The 19,003-nt window shown below is 31.3% G+C and overlaps 1 protein-coding gene across 2 annotated transcripts; it reads left to right on the forward strand.

Annotated features, from left to right (window-relative positions):
• Positions 1-750: 750 nt before the first annotated feature.
• Positions 751-16,774, forward strand: LOC124355411 (regucalcin-like). 2 transcript variants are annotated; one of them, XM_046806549.1, is made up of 6 exons: positions 751-925; positions 2,733-2,900; positions 6,757-6,972; positions 12,164-12,391; positions 14,509-14,621; positions 16,434-16,774. In XM_046806549.1, the coding sequence occupies exons 2-6, from the start codon at positions 2,744-2,746 to the stop codon at positions 16,674-16,676; spliced, it is 957 nt and encodes a 318-aa protein (XP_046662505.1). In that variant the 5' UTR covers positions 751-925; positions 2,733-2,743; the 3' UTR covers positions 16,677-16,774. The 2 variants fall into 2 exon arrangements, with proteins under 2 accessions (XP_046662505.1, XP_046662504.1); XM_046806548.1 differs by having other exon boundaries at positions 2,744-2,900.
• Positions 16,775-19,003: the final 2,229 nt, after the last annotated feature.

Raw genomic sequence — 19,003 nt, forward strand, 5'->3', positions numbered from 1 at the left:
TTGAAAGATAAGAGGAAAAGAAACGAAGAAAAAAAGAACTTTAATATTAACAAAATGGCGTCTTTTAAAAATATTTAAAGTCAAATAACAAAAAAATCTGTATAGTTATAAAAATGTACTAAATATTAACTATTTTGAAAATCTATATTTTCATAAAACATATCCATATTTTTGAATAAAAAAAAAAAAAAAATAAATAGAAAGTTGAAACACTCTAACCATCACAAATAGTATTTCATATACACTGAACTTGATTAAAATTGGTTCATTAATTTAGTTATGGTTGGTTTTTAGTAAGTATCAATCACATATGGGCAGTAATATTTATGAAAACTTTTTATTTTATTTGAAATTCCAAAATAAATATTTTCTCTGAAAGTAAAAATTCAATTTTATAAACCGTCACATTAGAAAATAAGAATGGGCCATACAAAACATATTCCTGCATTATGTATAAAGTAAAAAATGAGTTTGAGAAACTGGAAGGACATTATTGTATGTTTTTATATTCTTGTAGATTTTTAAGATACTTTGAGGTTGAAAAAATGTTTCTCAAACTTTAATTTTGGGTTGTAGATAATACAGGAGAATATTTTGTATGATCCATTTTTATATTCAAGTGACTCAGTCCCAACAGGTATTTTGGAACCAGGTTGAGTATTTTGAACTAACTCTCCAACATACCACCTCTCTCAATGAATGTGAAGGTCACATCAACTAACTTAGCATTCAGCTCTCACTCTAGACTCTAGACTCAGTATCTCTGTTGGCATCACAACAGAAAGTAGACACTATACTCTGTTACTATCAGGTTGTTATTTATTTGATAGGTAGTGAACTTTTTTGTTAAAGTTTCTCATTCTTCATTGAACAATAGTTCTTTACCAAACTGTAAATTAATACCACATTTAAGGTATTATTTAAGGTAAAGTTTACTATTTCATTAATATGTATTTAACAGTGTATATAGTGTTTAAAATCGAAATACATAGTTTTATTATTTAATAATTGAAAAATAATGTCAAACTTTTCAATCAGCAATATTATAAACTTTTTTAGAGAAATACTACAATAAAAAACATATATTTTATATTGTCATAAATTATTCAAATTAAAGATATTGTAATGCATGATTAGTATACAATATCTGGCTGAGCATTAGTGAAGACTATCACTTGAGATGCTTAATTCTGTCTATCTGCCCACACAATATCTCAAGAATAAAAAGACCTATATGCTTTAAATTTTACATGAATTTTCTTCATTTCTATAAAGGCAATATCAAGTTCAATAACAGGATTTGACCTAGCATTAGTGAGTATTTTTATATTGGTCTTATATGTAATAGTGTAGGAGTACATATACACAATATGTGTTGTGTAATAGGCTTTGCTAAAGTTACGTTGCAAAATTTCAAGCCTTTAGGTAATTTTATTCTTAAGGTGTCTTACAGTCTACAGACAGACAGACATCATACAGAAAAGAATTAATATTTAAATTCTAATGGTAGACAAAAGAAAATTGTGTCAATGTAAGTTACTGAGTGATAACTGTGAGCAAAATTCCATGATTGGAAATGAACTATCACAGAACTTATTCTTGTCTATGTATAAATAAAGTTGAATGCAAAATATACATAATAAAGTTATCAGAATTAAGAAAAATCTTGCCAAATGATACATTCACAGTTTGTTCATTGTGTTAGATTTCATAGTATTTTAATAAAAAAAGTTCATGTGAGGTAAGGAGGGTACTACAATGCAAAAGTTTTCACAACTCAGATCTTGAAACTAACTACTAACATTTACTTTCACTCTATTATTTTTGTTTTTACTGTGTTTAAAATACTTCTAAACTCAAACTCTTCCTATACTCAACTTATTAACAAATTTATTTATTCTGCTATTTTACTTTTTCCTTTATGGAGTGAAATGTACCATCAATAAACTCAGTGTTATTAACAAAATGAAGCTTCATGCAAAATTTTAAGCCCATAGATCCGTTTGTTTTTGAGATATTGTGATATTTGTTAACTACATATAGGAATAAAATTTGTCAAGCCCCATGAATGTTAGGTTTAGCTAATGCTCAGCCAATTATGATGGTAATGAGAAAATAAAAGAGTAAATAAACTGAGGTTCAGTGGCGTATCTGAGAACAGGATAAGGGGGATAGAACCCCTCCCAAAAAGTCCCTAAAAATATATATATAAAAAATATGTATGTATAACAGCCAGAGCTGTACTTAGCTTTGGGGTCTCAGAAAAAATATTAGATTAAGCCCTGTCATGTTACACCACCCGCCCTGTACAAATGTGGCAGGGCCCTTGTAAAATTGTCTGAAAAAACCGGTCTAAGTACAGGCCTGATAACAGCAATTCAACTTGTTTTAAATACAGCAGTATTTTTTTTTACTTTGATTTAGGCCTATGTAATTTATTTAAGTTTAGATTTATTCAGATACTTCATACCCCCCCTCCCGATAAGGTAGGCTCTTCAATCATTTTCACCAGGGGGGGGGAAGGGAGCCCAAAAGTCAAGTTCTAGTTACGCCACTGCTAAGTACAATTATATGTCAAATTAAAAATGTAACATTGGTACTCATGTAGGCTAATGAAATGAGCGATAGACATGAAATTTTGTATGCAACCTCATTGAAGCCTGTTATGAGACGTTGTGGCATACTTCTGCTTTCTGTTACAAGATAGAGAAATAAACAAAGCTTTTTTGCAGTTTTATCGCAGATGGAGCCTAAAGTTGAACCTGTTGGATCTCCTACATTGCTCGGAGAAGGTCCGTATTGGGACGAAGAGACTCAAACCCTCTACTACATTGATGTGACCAAACCAATTCTGTTCAGTTATAAACCCGAGACTGGAGCTCAACACAGTGCAGAGATAGGTGAGATATATATTTTCAGATAGAGTTTTTTATGGATAGAAATCTTGTATTTATTATTTCAGAGCTGTTTCACATGTGTGTTTTGTTTCTTACTAACTGTGGATTTTGTTATGATCATAATAATAATCTTTACCACCACAAAACACAACATTGTAAAAATAAACCAACAAATGAAATGAAACAAAATGAGCAGTCGCAAGTTTCATTTTGTTCGTAGTTACAAGAAGCTTTTATGAAATTATGAAAAGAATTCCATTGACAATATAAATCTTATATCAGATAATATCCAATACTGTTTTATTAACACTAATAGAACTGGATAGATCTAAAATCTTCTATAAAGTAAATTGAATTGACATTTTTTATTCACAACAGTATTTACAAATTTTAACAGCAAGATATGAGGAAAAAAATACATAAAAATGGTGGACATTGCCCATTGAAAAAACTATGTAAGATTTATCTTTACACAAAACAATGAATTTATTTATAAGTTGCTGTAGTAATAATCCTACATGATAGAAAAGTGTATGCTTCCTGTGGGCAAGATGAGTCATCATTTGTCAAAATATTGTTTTATTTATTATTATTGTTATTTTTTCTTTATTTATTTTTTATGTGAAAGGTGGAATTGCCAAGAGACAGAAAGACAATACACAACCTCACCCACATATACCTACATTCACACTACACACTCAAAAAACAAAACCACACACACAAAACTTACCACAGATCTAACCAAACTTGCATTTTATACAGACCAAAACATCACATCATTTTCTAGGAGGGATTACTTCTGGCTGGTTTATACCTTTCAGGTGAACCCACACTAGGCACAGTTAAAACCATTGTGTCACTTAAATCTGGGCAACCTTATGGATGTCCAGGAGCTGCACATCACTAACTGCAACTGTCGAGATTGTAGGGTGCAAGGGTAATTCAGTAGGTATAGTCTACTGCAGGAAATGACTGTTGGAGTTGGTGGGGTTCGTTTCCTAAGATTCAAAGGTTCTTGCTAGCCTAGACATAAGGGTGTGCCATCCCTTGCCTGCTTTGACTGGAGAAGCTGGTTCAGACCTGGCTTCCCCTTCTTCCGAGGGGATATGATTTAAGATTAGTGCCCTAAATTCTTCCTCATGGATCTCAACAGGAATTTCTAACCCTTACAGATCTTAAAATTCGTATCTGTCTGGTAATGTGCATCCAAGGATGTCCATCCACAACCACACCTCTATTTACACTGGCAAGAAAAAACATAGTCGAAAAGTAGTGGCTGCTCTCTATGAAAAAGCAGTATGATGTGCAAATACAGTTATTATTGCGTTAAAAGGGCCTTGATACAGAACATTAATAAATACTAAAAACAATATTGGTCCCAGAACTGTACCCTGGGGTACACCACTCTCTGTGGGTCTTAACTTGCTGTTGCCAATTAATTGAAACAAACAGTTCTGTTTGTAAGGTAAGATCTATAACATTACAGAGGAGTTCCATGCACTCTAGTTTTTTCATTTTTGTATTAGTAATTCATGATATACTGTGCCAAATGTTTTTTTACATCCAGAAACAAAACTGAATATAGGTAAAAATTGTTCTTAGCTTTGTTTGGCGGAGGGATTTTAAAACTTAGGAAGCAATATATTATCCTGAAAATATAGATAAACTGGTCCATTTTATTCTGGCATACTCCTCAGTCTAATTAATGTCAGATTTAATTAAATTTACTGAAGTTGAAATATGACAATTATTTAAGTTTAAAAATTGGCAATCTCACTGATTGGGGGAAAAATGTAATACCATTGTATGTGTTTTGATTAGCAGTATGCCAAAATGCAACACAATTATAATCTTAAGATAAATTGGCCTTCATGTGGAGTGTAATCTTCAGATAAGATAATTTGGAAGGCTTGTTGTAAATGTGTGTAGTCATGTCATTGTGACGTATGCGTAAATTGCAAAGTCACTGTTGATAAGATTAAATTTTACTTATTTGAAAATGGTTTAGGCTACCACTATGATTAAAAATGTAAACATCAAGAAACTCCTATTAAACTTCAAATAATTTCTTAATATTTGTTATGTGACACTAAAACTCTGTGTAGATTCTGGGTTATGAAAGCTTATCAAAATTCAAATATTGATTAATTCTTCAATATCTAGTGAATTATCATATAATTGTCGCCAAATGTGGTATCTTCATGGCGGAAATTAGTTCAACAAAAGAAAATTTTATGTATAAATTAGCCTACCTGTGGCAGTATACAAAAAAGGCTCCTGAACACTTCTAGCTGCCTATACCTTTCAGTTGAACTTATACAGGATGCAACAGAACTTTGTTTTACAGGGGCAGTACTTAAAGTCTTGAAAATCAATGTTGTGTCATCAGCCAGTATGTGCCATACTGACATTGGTAAACCTTCTTTTGTGTTTGCATTAAAAGGGCAACAATATAGAACATTAATAAATACTAAAAACAATATTGGGTCTAGAACTGTACCCTGGGGTACACCACTTTCTATGGGTCCTTACTGTTGCCAGTTGAAACAAACAGTTTTGTTTTTAAGGTAAGATCTATACCATTACAAAGGAGTTACACACACTCTAGTCTTTAATTTTTTTGTATTAGTAATTAATGATATACTGTGCCGAATGCATTTTTACATCTAGAAACAAAACTGAATGTAAAAATTGTCCTCAGTTTTGTCAGGTGGAGCAGTGATTTTAAGACTTAGGGAGCAATCAATATTTAACCCTGAAAATATAGATAAAATGGTCCATTTTATTCTTGCATGCTCCTCAGTTTAATTTGTCAGATTTAATTAAATTTACTGAAGTTAAAACACAACAATTATTAAAGTTTAAAAATTGGCAATCCCACTGATAGGGGGAAAAATGTCATTACTATTCCTTGTGTTTTGATTAGCAGTGTGTCAAAATGTTGCAACACAATAAATTATAATGTTAAGATAAACGGGCCTTCATGTGGAGTGTAATCTTCAGAGAAGATAATTTGAAAGGTTTGTTGTTAAATGTGTGTAGTCATGTCATTGTGACATGCATAAATTGCAAGGTCACTGTTGATAAGATTAAGTTTTACTTATCTGGGAATGGTTTAGGCTACCACTATGATTAAAAATGTAAACATCAAGAAATTCCTATTAAACTTCAAATAGTTTCTTAATATTTGTTATGTGACACTAAAACTCTGTGTAAATTCTGGGTTATGGAAGCTTATCAAAATTCAAATATTGATTAATTTTTCAATATCTAGTGAATTATCACATAATTGTCACCAAATGTGGTGCCTTCATGGCGGAAATTAGTTCAGCAAAAGAAAATTTTATGTAAAAATTAGTCTACCTGTGGAAGTATACAAAAAGGCTCCTGAACACTTCTAGCTGCCTATTATACCTTTCAGTTGAACTTATACAATACAAATACAGGATACAACAAAACTTTGTTTTACAGAGGCAGTACTTCGAGTCTTGAAAACCAATGTTGTGTTGGTTGATAGAACCTCCTTTGTGTTCTATCAACCAAATCATTCATATATATTGTGAAAAGAGAGTGTCTAAAAAGGGAACTCGGTGGTACACATCATTCAAGGTTACTCCAGATTAATCTATAATTTTGAGCAAATTAAAAAAATTCTTTGTTTTCTCAGTTTTAAATAAGAGATAGACCGATTTAGTTCTGTATTATTTATTCCGCGTGACCATCCAAAGTTCTCAGATGCACATTCATTCAGATCTGATATTGCTGTGTTCAAATTTTTTACGATAGCCATTTGTTTAAGTGTTTCAAAAAAGGAAAAGACTATAATAAAATTAACATCAATAATTGAATTGTTTTTCAGAAACTGGAAGCCCAAATGAACGTATTTCTTTTGTAATAAAAATTAAGGATAAAAAAAACAAGTTTGTTGTGAGCATCAAGAACAGATTTACCATTGTCACCTGGGACGGTGAATCTCCCGGGCCTCTAACTCCACAACATCTTGTAGATGTGGAGAGTCAGGAGCTGTGTCACCTCAACGATGGAAAATGTGATCCGTCTCATCGTCTCTGGGCAGGTACTTTACTACCTAAGTGTGTAACTTGTAAATGTTTGGTATCTCTCATTATAGTATAATTCTTCCACTTGTAAATTGGAAACTGTAACTAAATAACTTTACAGTGAAAGTTTAAACACTGGGCAACGGATACTGGATTTCACTGTTTAACATTTTAAAATATATGCAATCCTGTTATATTTTCAAATTCCATTGCAATGATGATTTCTTTCACCTAAAAAATAAGTAAAATTTGACGTTTAGTTTGGGAGTTTAGTAGTGTGGGAGCACATTCCAAGTGTATATCTAAGACTTTCCACGTTATAAAAGTCTAAATTATAGGATTATATCCTTATTTCAGATCATTGTTCATGGTTTTGTTCAATTAACTTTTCACTGTTGAATTAATCAAGTGGGCCATTTAAAATAGTTTATTCAAACACTATAAATTTCAGTTTCAAAAAATGTGGATTGTTTCCTAAAAAATTAGATATATTATTAAGCATGAATTATAATGTCTGTGTTGGAGGAGATTTTAACATTGTTATTTTGATCAGTGATGGGAAAAAAGCTTGATTTTGTTAACTTACTTGAAATACACAACATGTATTATACTGTAAACATACCAACCAGTAACTGCAAATAGTGGAACTGCAGTAGATAATTAATTATATTACTAGTGTTGGTAGGAAACTTGTAAAGGTAATGTACTTAATAATTACAGCTTTCTCTTATCATGACGGCCAAATTTTTAGATTGCTGAATTTTGATCAATCAAAAAATGTCACTGCAACAAATTATGGGAATCAAAAAGAACATAAAAAACAGATGTAAATAATTGTATAAATGATTTTGACAAATAAAAACTGGACTGAACTATACAAAACACCTATTGAAAACAAATTCTCTTTTTTTTACAATGTGCTCCAGTATTTCTTTGACAAAAATTTTCCTATCAAAAGTGTACACACTAAACTGACAATAAACAATGGATTGATGACAAAATTAAAAAAGAGAGAGATAAACTAATAAACAATTTTAGGCATAATAGGGTAAGCAAAAATATAATTTTAAAGTATAGCCTTAAAAAACAGAAATAAAACTATAGCAAATTAATAAACCAAAGAAAGAGAAACTTTTTAAATGATAAAATAACTAAATCTGAAAACATTGTAAAGGCAACTTCCCAAGTGATGGGAACACTGAACTTGGGAAAGACAAAGATACTTTTCACCAAACAAATTGAAATGAAACATGAGGGAAAATCTGTTATTGATTAATATGAGGTAGTGTACTTACTAAAAAATTATTATACTGACATTGTAGATAGTTTAGTAATTCCCAAAATAAATAACTTGAAAACTAAACAAGCACCACAACAAACTAAATCGGATATACCTAAATTTGGATTTAATACAGTTTCTAAGAAGCAGCTAATCAAGGTAATCAGTTCTGTCAAAAGTAAGTGGTCCTTGGGTTATGATGAGATTCCCACTAAATTAATTAAAGATGCTAAATGGGCAATTCTCAAACCACTTCATCGTGTCATAAATTCTTGACTTATTTCTGCTGCTTTCCCTTCTCAACTAAAAGTCATGAAAATAATTCCATTTTACAAAAAAGGAAGTAAAAACGATCCATCAAATTACAGGCTTCTCTCAATACTGCCTTTGTTATCAAAAGTTTTTGAAAAATATATTTTAATACAAGTAGCTGATTACTTTGTAAATAATAACTTATTAGATAATCTACAGCATGGTTTTAGGCTGAACAAATCTACATATACATGCTATAATATCCTTTGTTGAATCCATAATAAATAAAATAGATAATTAATTATGAACAAGTAATAACTGCATTTATTGATTTAACTAAAGCTTTTGATTGTGTGTCACACTCTATTTTGATTGAAAAATTAAGTTTTTACAGCATTGCTGGTAAATATTTGGCTTTAATTAAATCCTATTTAACAGATAGGCAGCAATATGTTGAACTACACAAATAATTAAAAATAGAATCTTAAAAATAACATCTAGAAGTAGACTAATTCAGTATTCAGTGCCACAAGGATCTGTACTTGGGATATTTTTATTTCTTTGTTATATAGATAAATTACCACAATGCTTCGCAGAACTGAAATTAGTAATGAATTTTGTCTATTTGCTGATGACTTAAATTTAACTGTCTTTGACAAAAATATTGACAATGTTTTTCTGGAATGGAATTAGCAGTAATCATAGTAAAAAAACAACTATACATATTAAATATATTGCTTAATGAAAATAAAACTACTTTTGTCATATATTTTCTTGTCAGAATTCCAATAACTTGAGTACAAATCAGCAAATTCCAGTCAAATTTCATGATAATACAACATTTTTAGGATTAGTAGTAGATCAAAAGCTTAGTTGGTCCAAAGAAAATCTACTTATTTTGCTTTGATCCACCCACACATCTCATATGAGTGGAAGTGTATAGGTCAACATCTCTTTGTAATATGAACAGAATTTTATTCCTTCAAAAAAAACCCCATAAGAATTATGTTAAATCATGATACACATTGTAAAAATCACTTAACTGAAATGGGAATAATGACGGTTTACAGTTTCTACGTATATATAACTGTTTAGTATGTAAAAAATATTATTGGCACTCTATCTAAAAATTTTGACAAACATAGCTATAACACAAGAAATAAAAACAGTTTAAAAATAATTAAACAGAATAAAGAAATTTGTAAAAAGAAGCCAACTTATATACAGGAACAATGTTTCTGAACCACCTCCCAATATCGATAAAAAATGAAATAAATTTGGACGAAGTTTAAAAAATCTTTAAGCATTTCTTGTTGAGGCTGCTTTGTACAATTTTAATGAATACTGGTCAGAAATAAACTCATAATTATGTACTTTCTTTTTCCTTTGTAGTTTTAAGTAAAAATTGACACCATTCATGTGTATATTTGACGAATAAAGATATTTTTTAATTGAATTTATATAATTTCATTTTTGCTTTACAAACTATTCTTCTGTTTGTGCATTTTAATTTAAGGGGAGAAGGTCTCTACATAGTTTTACTTGAGTTGAAATGGGAAAACAATACAAATTTCATGTACCTGCTGAGTAAAACCTACTAGGCTTATTAACATGATTTTTTTACACGTTGAGGACACTTTACGGTAAGTATGTAGTATCCACTTTCATTAAAAAATTTCAAAAATAACAATTATAAAAATAAATTCATTTTTGGACAAAAATATGAAGTTTTAATAGTATAAGATATTTTTTTTGTCGTTGATAGTCACTACATAAATGAGCTATTTGGGATACATAGGTACCTATAAACATATGTAACACAAAAAGAAAATTTCAAGTGAGTAGTTTACTGCAAAGCTGAAATACAGGTACATTAAGTCTCAAAATAACAAGTTTTGGAAAACCTCTCGGAAAGAAAAGAGTACTTCAAACCTTACTTTTAAAAGTATCCAGCTTCATATTGTGACTCTGTCTCTTTCTCCTGGTCTTCTTTCTTCCTTTTAATTTGTCTTTTCTTCACTCTAGCTTCTTTGGTAATTTCTTCCGATGCTTTTTCAGCTTTTTTCTCTTATTGCATCAATTTTACGCAATCAATCGTATGTACTTTTTTTTCCTGCTTCTATACCCATGTTCTCAAAAACCTTGACCTTGCCATTACACCATCATTAAATGTTATGATTTCATCTAATGCTCCACATTTCAGAGTATTGTATCCTACAAACACTCTATTAGGAATTTTCGATCAAATTACATGATTTAGACTCTCATTTGGATTTTGTGTCCTTCCATGAAGACATTTTTTTAAGAGTTCATCTTTTGAGAGATCTCTGAATATTTGTTTTAAGTGGAGTTAAGTGGAGCATTACTGCTGCTGGCACTGAGTTTTTATGCGAAGAACCAGTTGCCTCTGCCTTTTGGTATTTACACCAAGAATCGAGTCCCATTGGGCAAAGTTCATGTTGCGCTGGTTATTTTACCACTTCCAAACTCAGTGTAAACGTTATAAAAAATTAATTAAAAATCAGTCGGTAATATGTATTGTGTTATATATCATTGTTTTCGTGAAGAAACAAGAAATGTACAAAAATAAAAAAAAGTGTATTTTTAAGGTTTTTGGTGACCCTCTCCCCTTAAAAGTCAAAAGCATTACTTGGCCATCTTTCACAGAACAACTTACATTGAATTTACAATTATAATCTCACTTATCATTTTGACGTGACAACGTCTTAAATTAGGTTGCGGCTCGGAGTCACTCATGAAAAAGTGTAACGCCCGGTAACGTTACGATGCCCGTCCAGTGGGTCCGCCGCACGGGATCCGCACGGGATAAAGCAGATAACTGTGGGTCCGCCGCACGGGATAAAGCAGATAACTGTGGGTCCGCCGCACGGGATAAAGCAGATAACTATGTTTATTCGTGAAAATGTGGAGTGCTTAGATTCGTCATTTACAACAACTACAACAATAAAGGTAAATAATTGTACACTGATATTTCATTATCGTAAACTATGATTGATTGATTAATTGTTAGATTGACACAAAAGTTGAGAAACTGAGTTTATAGGTTATGTCATACTATTGACAAATGTTGATGTGTTAAGTAAATTATTAGTTTAAATCACTCTGCAATCAATCGTAATTCAGTCGATTGAGAAGAAACAGCGCGTATTGCTAGTCAAACATTTAAAATAACAAATTATAACCTCTAACCTGTCATAACAGTGCGACCAAACAAACGAACTAAACCGACCAATCACCACGCGCGGAGTTAGAATTTAACTGTGTTTAGCAAGAATTTCAAATTCCAATTTTAGTAAATGTTTTATTCAACTTTACCATTTACAATAACAAATTTTAATTAATTTCAAATTATGTACAATGTTTTTAGTAAACAAAATATATTTCTATAGTTAAAATTTGTGCAATTCTTATTTTCATTCAATTCCTTGTTCCTATTGTGCAATTTAATAATATTCATATCAATAAATATTCTACCGAGAAAAAGACGTTGTCACGTAAAATCTTCGCCCGTAAAACCGACTTTACAGGCAAACATAATTTTTTAGTAGGACTTTTGCTGGGTTTCTATGGGCCACTGCAAATTTTGAGCAAATCAGTCTCTGATGTTAGTGGTAGAAGTTATACCTGAGACTCAGTATATGTGTTTTCTGCCACAGGTTCACTAGGACACTTCCCAGAGGGTGCTACTGACATAAACGACATTGAGAAAGAGCAGGGGTCCTTGTACTCCATGCAGAAGGACAAATCTGTGGTGAAGCGATGGGGGAAGATCGATCTATCAAATGGCTTAGCTTGGAGCTCGGACAAGAAAAAGTTCTATTTTGTAGATTCAATTAAATACAGGATTGATAGCTATGACTATGACGATGCAACAGGAGATATTTGTGAGTATAAAATTCTGTATATTATCAAATTTACCCTCTAATGGATATGTTGTTGAGTGATGAATGCAAGATTCAACATTTTTACATTTTAATTTAGCCCAAGTTGAGCCATTACATCTGTAAAGAGCTCCTGTACTGAATCCAATGTTAAGATCTATATTTGTTGATGTGGGTCTGAATCTATAGCTCCCAAATATGCCAATATCTGAGTTTCTTTTAGCCATTCAGGAGGTAATTGACAAAGGAATGACTAAGGCGTAAGCCCTTTGATAAGGAGATTGAGAAAACGCATTATGAGATAACAAGACTTCTTAAGAGGTCACGACCTGAAGATCTTGTTCAGTGAGTGAAGGAGTTTTCATACTCCCTTCAGCTGTTGTCTTCAAATTAAGTAAAAGCTTGTGCAGATAAACATGTTGGATAGCGAATTGTTGCTTTTGAAGGTCCTCCAGAAATTGTTGGTAATATTAATGGTACAGCTAGGATCTAAGTGCCTGTAGTAAGTTGGTTGAATGTTTTGAATAAGAATCAGCTGCACAGTCTATAGTAATCGGAAACGGCCTTCCGTAACCTACATGTAAAAGATAAATGTAAATAACAAAATAGAAGTGACGAAAAGACTTCCATAATGGTAATGAGTGGTGTGAGAAAAATAGCTCAATAAATTTGATGAGATATAATAATCCATATAGCTGTTATCAGACCATGTGTACCATCTTAGACAGGGTGACCGGATGTCTGGCTTTAGGAGGACATGTCCTACTTTTTAATGTTTGACCTCCTGTCCTCCCGGCTTTTGAAAATTATGTAAAATGTCTGGCTTTTTGGTGAACGCTCGAATGTTCAAAAATTGTAGCATCACTTTAAATAATTCTTCCGATTTCCGAAGATAGGCCATCAAACACACGTGATGCCATGGCATGTAAACTGCTGTTAGATTCAGTTGTATGTTGAGTGTTGTATATAGTGTCACTGACTCACTGTTGCTTCTCAGCTGCACTGGCATTACTAATTCTTAATTTCCTATTAATTTATATACTCGTATTATGAATTTTGCTATACATTATATATTGTTCTACTTTAGTAATAATTTCTGATTTATGTCTGTTAGTATAGCTTACTAATAATAATGTAATGAATTAATTCCAATTATTTCACAAAATTAGTTTTAAATATCATTCTAAAAATTTGCGTTTAAGTCAGTCATAACTCTTAATGAGAAACATTCTAACAATAATTAATCCAACCTTATGTCACATACAAAATATTAGCCTCAAATGATACTTTTACTCATCAATATACTTTAATAATATAAATTTATTGTACTTTACGATTTATATCTAAAAAAAATACAGTTTGAGACTTTTTTTCATTACAAGCAATTCCGTACTAATTTTATAAACTGTTTTTAAATATCGTTTAAATACAAGTTTTTCACAAAGTTTATAAGAATATTTAATACTGTCCTCCTTTTTCACCCCGAAAAGCCCTCCTTCTAGGAATTTGCATCTGGTCACCCTAATCTTAGATCATTGTATTGTTTACAGTGCTGACATGAAAATACAGTGCTAACTCCACTGAACAGAGTGATTTGTTTAACAAAAGATATGTTTTCTTTCAGTATATCTCACCTTTAATTTATCTTCAAAAGTTTCTGAGTGAAGGTTTGTGTACCTGAAAGGCAATAAACATTTATATTTTTGAAATTATTTCTCTCCCTCAATCCATCTCAATGTCTATTGAATGCTATTGATGAAAACTGGAATCATGAAATATTTTAATGAAGTATGAATTTAACGTATTGGGGTATTAAAATTGTCACAGCTTCATCAATGTCAGAATTTTAAGATTCATTTATGGTACATTACATGTATAGATATTTTATTCAATTTTTATGACTCCTAAAATATTATAAGAACATTTATTACACGATTTTATGTTATTTTAGTCAGTATTTATATTTGAATGGCTTTGAAAGTGGAGAAGGAGTGACAATAAATTATTTAATATAACATGTGGCTAAAACAATTATTAAGATCTACAAATTAATAAATCTATTTTGTTTCACAAATAGTTGTTTCACTAACTTAGTTCAATTTTGATAAAAATTGTTCCAGCAAATGAGAAGGTAGTCTTTTGCTTCAAGGCAAATAACGTTGAAGGGGCTGCAGATGGAATGACTATAGATCAAGAGGGGATGCTCTGGGTGGCTTGTTTCAATGGTTACCAGGTAAAATGTTTATCTCATTATCTTTAATGCTTCAGGAGACAGTCCATTGCTTCTTTTTACAAACCCAATCTTCTAAACATCTTCTGAAGTGTTATAAATCAGTTACTTAACTGATAGGTACTGACTTGTACTTTTACAAGGTGTTTTAGAATTTCTTTTAAGGGTGAAACTACATTCTCGCTCTATGATGTCTTCATCTAATATTATCAATTCCCGGACAAAATTTTAAAACTTGAACAGTTCTATCAGGCCATTCTTTATATTAATTTCTGTTGAAATAATTACATCTAATTTATTAAGCAAACGTCCAAAAAATCCCAAAACTGCTCCAGTTTTGTTTTAAAAAGCTTATATTTACATGAATTATTGGTCGCAGCTTGGTAATATTCTTTTCCATTTCTGGCAAACATTTGAGTTGCACTTTAATTTTATCATATTGCTTACTGAAAAACTCTTGGCTGTCTTTTATTTCAATACATGTATGTCGTCTTGAGGGTTTCCAAATAATTTTTTATGTTTTTTAAACATAATCATACCACCATCAATACTTTTTAAAATTCCTCTTATCTCTTCTCCTGACACATGAAAAGTTTCCTTTTCACTACTCACTTGGAATTTGATCTTTTCTCTTCCTTGCATCTTAGATAAATCCATTCTTTTTAATTACCATCAGTCATTGTGAAGGAAACAGGATTTTATTTTGGATATTTGCTATTGTTCAGTGATATAACAAAATTACTGAACAATGGCAAATATCCTGAAAAATCCTATTTCTTTCACAATCCTTCCATCGAAAAAAAAAAACAAAAAAAAACAAAGCATCAGTCATTATTCTAAAGGTTGATTCTCAGATCCCAGCACAACCATAGTGAAAAGCTTGTGAACAAATCTTGATTGTACAAGAAATAGAATCCTGTGCAAGCATAATAGAATCTCTGCATTGTCCACAATCCATGATCAGGCGTTAGAATACTTAACGTCCAACCACATCCAACTGATAACTGATATATTAGATGTTTAATTTCCTTAATATCCTTTCTTCTTTTAACTTATCTAAAATATGAGTCTTTGCAAAAGCCTATAAGATTTGTAGTTCCTGTTTCCTGATGACCTCTGGGCTAAGCATATAAGCCCCTGGGCATATTTTCCACATTGGACAAACAAAAAGACATTTCAGTTACATGTATTTGAGAAATTCTCCTGATTCATATGCTCCTTTACAGAATCTGCATTCAGATTTTGAAGTTCAGTTTCAGAAGCTTTTCTTAAACTTATCTTTAATACATTATTCTGAGAAAGGTATGTCCTGTTAGTACTCCAAGTAGCTTACTTGGCATATATATACTTTAGAAATCAGAACAATTTACTTATTTCATGAAGTCTAATCCAGCCTTTCGGACAGATAAACATATTTTCACTCTGAATATTGAGGTATTTCACCATGTCTTGGTTCTGACTAATTTCTCCCAGTCATTTACTAGGCAGGGGCTCTAGTACCAAAATTGCTTTCTGTGCCTTTCTTGGCCAGAACATCTGCTATTTCATTTCCTGGAGTGCCCTCAGGACTCAGCACATAATCAAAACTCTTTGTTCATCTCTGCCAATTCCTTTAGAGCACTCTTACTTACTTATATTCCTCAATTACCCTTGAAATGACTTAAATATCCTGCACCTTTAGCCAAAAATGAGTAAGTTTAATGAAAGGTGAGTTTTCTTTCATTTGGAAGAATTAAAACTAAGCGATTGTAGTATAATTAATTGTAGAAAACTAAATAAATTTTAAGTGAATTAACATTCTGCAAACATTTTTAGGTGATCAGGGTTGACCCAAACACTGGAAAACTTCTGCAAAAAGTGGCAATTCCTTCACCTAATGTTACTTCAGTGATCTTTGGAGGGCCGAACTACGAAGATCTCTTTGTCACTACAGGAACTATTCTCATGACAAATGAGCAGTTAGAGAAATATCCACATTCTGGGTGTATCTTCAGAGTGACTGGCTTGGGAGTCAAGGGCACTCCAAGTTTGCCAGTTTTGCTGGAATTAGATATATAGTGCATATCATTCTATAAGGCAAACACTGTTTCAATAAATGAAAGTTGTTAGTTTATTATAAGATTTTACATTGCATTAAATAATCACTAGAAAACACATATGTTGTGGTTTTTCAACGTCCCTGATGAGTTCCTTTTATTTATGTATGACAGTGGAGAACTGAAAAAAATTAATAACAGGATTTCTATAGGCGAAATTCTGTTATGGTCAATTAAGATACATACCTATCAATAAATAAAATTATTAACTTAATCCTCTGACCCTAATTTGGAGGTATTCACATGATTTTGGCTATCTCAATTTAGTTTTCTCATAAAAGTTTTAAGGGTTTGATATTACAGAATTTGACTGTGTTGCAGACACTTAGCTATAGTTGAGTATTTGAAAACAGAAGCTTTTAGCTTAGAAGATCTTTTCCTTATGTAGATAAATGATCTAATGGCATAGATGAGTTGAACAGAGTACAGGCTCGCTTTTTGAGGATGCTTGGTATTCTTCTGGGTTTCACCTACTTGGAAACACCAATACCACACCTGGAATAGCTTTTTCTCTCTCTACAACCTCTCCATCATCGGTGGAAAAACCGGGTTTCCCTCAAGTTTAATCTTTCAATTTTAAATGCTTTCATAAAGAGAAGAAAAATTTAATATGTTTAATCATTCCTTCAGGAATTAAAAATACAAATTAGTGAAATCTTGAAATCAGGCCCATAGGAAACAACCGAAGATAAGTATATGCAAATTTACTGTGGAGTAAGGCTTCAGAGACTTGGTGGCAAAACTTCTGTGAGTGTTGACTTTTCCATGGGTCAATTTCATCTTTCAAGTGGAGTGTTGAGCAGTTTGTCAATCAGATTTGCCTATTGTCATTCTTGCACTTTTGTTATTATTTGTGTGCTCTGCTAGGTAATTTTTTTCTGTGTTTTTGTTCTTGTTCATCTTTTTTAAATTATTGTTCTGTTATTAAATTATCATTACTATTTTTTGTTATTGTTACAATTTACAATTCTATACGATTTCTTACTTCTATTGTTTGTTACTGTTATTGCTGTTTGTTACCGTACTTTGTTGTGGCTTGTTACTTATGCATTTATTTAGCTTTTTACATGCTTAATGTCTTAATATTGATTTATATGTACTATCTACACTTTGCCATCTAACTTGCACCTTACTAAAAAAATGGTCTGTACCATTGGAATAAATAAATAATTTCATAAAATGATGAACTACATTAAGGAATATTTATAACAAAGTGCTGTTACAATGCTTAGTCTCAAACCACAACAAAACAGTTACGTTTTAAGTTTATAAAAAATACTAATACCGGTACCTGCACAAAATAACACTAGCAACTTGTAAACACACAAAAAAAGGCAAGGACATTTACTAACAGTAATCACTGACATCATATAGTTGTTCACCTGATGAAGATATCAGATTTCAATTGTTGAAACCAAGACTCTGTTTACGTAACACTTGGACTATAATGGCAAAATGTTCACGAATCACAATACCTATCAACAACATTCATCTAAAAGTTTTGAATGAAAGAAATTTTTGGATATTTTATGTTTTTGTTTTGACATAAATTTCCACTAAATAGCGTACAATTAAAAAAAATATTTTATGAACCATCATTAGTTAGTGAATTTCCATATGGAAAATGAGGTATACAGTCAAACTCATTACACCTAAGCTTAGGGTATGGAAGGTATAAGTTATGTTTCTTCTATACATTATTCTTTACAGTAAAATAATTTTATGAATGAAAACACAATCAACCAGAATGAGTGTACCATTCTTAGGGCTAGTAGCAGATGAGAATTTGACCTAGGACCATCATGTGTACTGTTTTATTAATAAAATAACTACTGATTTGCATGGTGCGAGGAAAATGTCAAAATGTTGAAGTACCGCAGTTATTAAAACCATTTCCCCCCGATTCACTTACATATGACTTATGGAATATCAATGCATAGTGCTACTACAAAGAGTTTCAACCAAATACTTCTGCAACAAAAGAGACCAATAAGAATTATGAAACTTTTTAAAACAGACAGATTTAGTCAAATATAATACATCAGAAATAAAAGATTAAACTGTTTTTAGTTTATATATTCAAATGTATAAAGTATGCTAAGCAACTTACTAGATCTTCAATAACTAACAATAGCCTTAGTTAAAGTAGTTGGTTAAATTTAAAGGTGATAAACATAATTTGAAATTTTATATAAAAAACTGCTTATGCTTGGCAAGAGTTACTTAATTTATCCATCCATTGTGTTTAAAGAAAAGATCCAGAAAGAATAGTCATGACTAGAATTTACA

The sequence above is a fragment of the Homalodisca vitripennis genome, chromosome 2 (genome assembly GCF_021130785.1).
Source record: "Homalodisca vitripennis isolate AUS2020 chromosome 2, UT_GWSS_2.1, whole genome shotgun sequence".
NCBI lineage: Eukaryota > Metazoa > Arthropoda > Insecta > Hemiptera > Cicadellidae > Homalodisca > Homalodisca vitripennis.

Excerpts from the sequence above, each read along its gene's own strand:
- LOC124355411 (XM_046806549.1), top strand. The coding sequence starts at position 2,744 with ATGGAGCCTAAAGTTGAACCTGTTGGATCTCCTACATTGCTCGGAGAA. Across the intron at positions 2,901-6,756 it reads TCAACACAGTGCAGAGATAG|AAACTGGAAGCCCAAATGAA; the intron begins GTGAGATATATA and ends ATTGTTTTTCAG. Across the intron at positions 6,973-12,163 it reads GTCTCATCGTCTCTGGGCAG|GTTCACTAGGACACTTCCCA; the intron begins GTACTTTACTAC and ends TTTCTGCCACAG.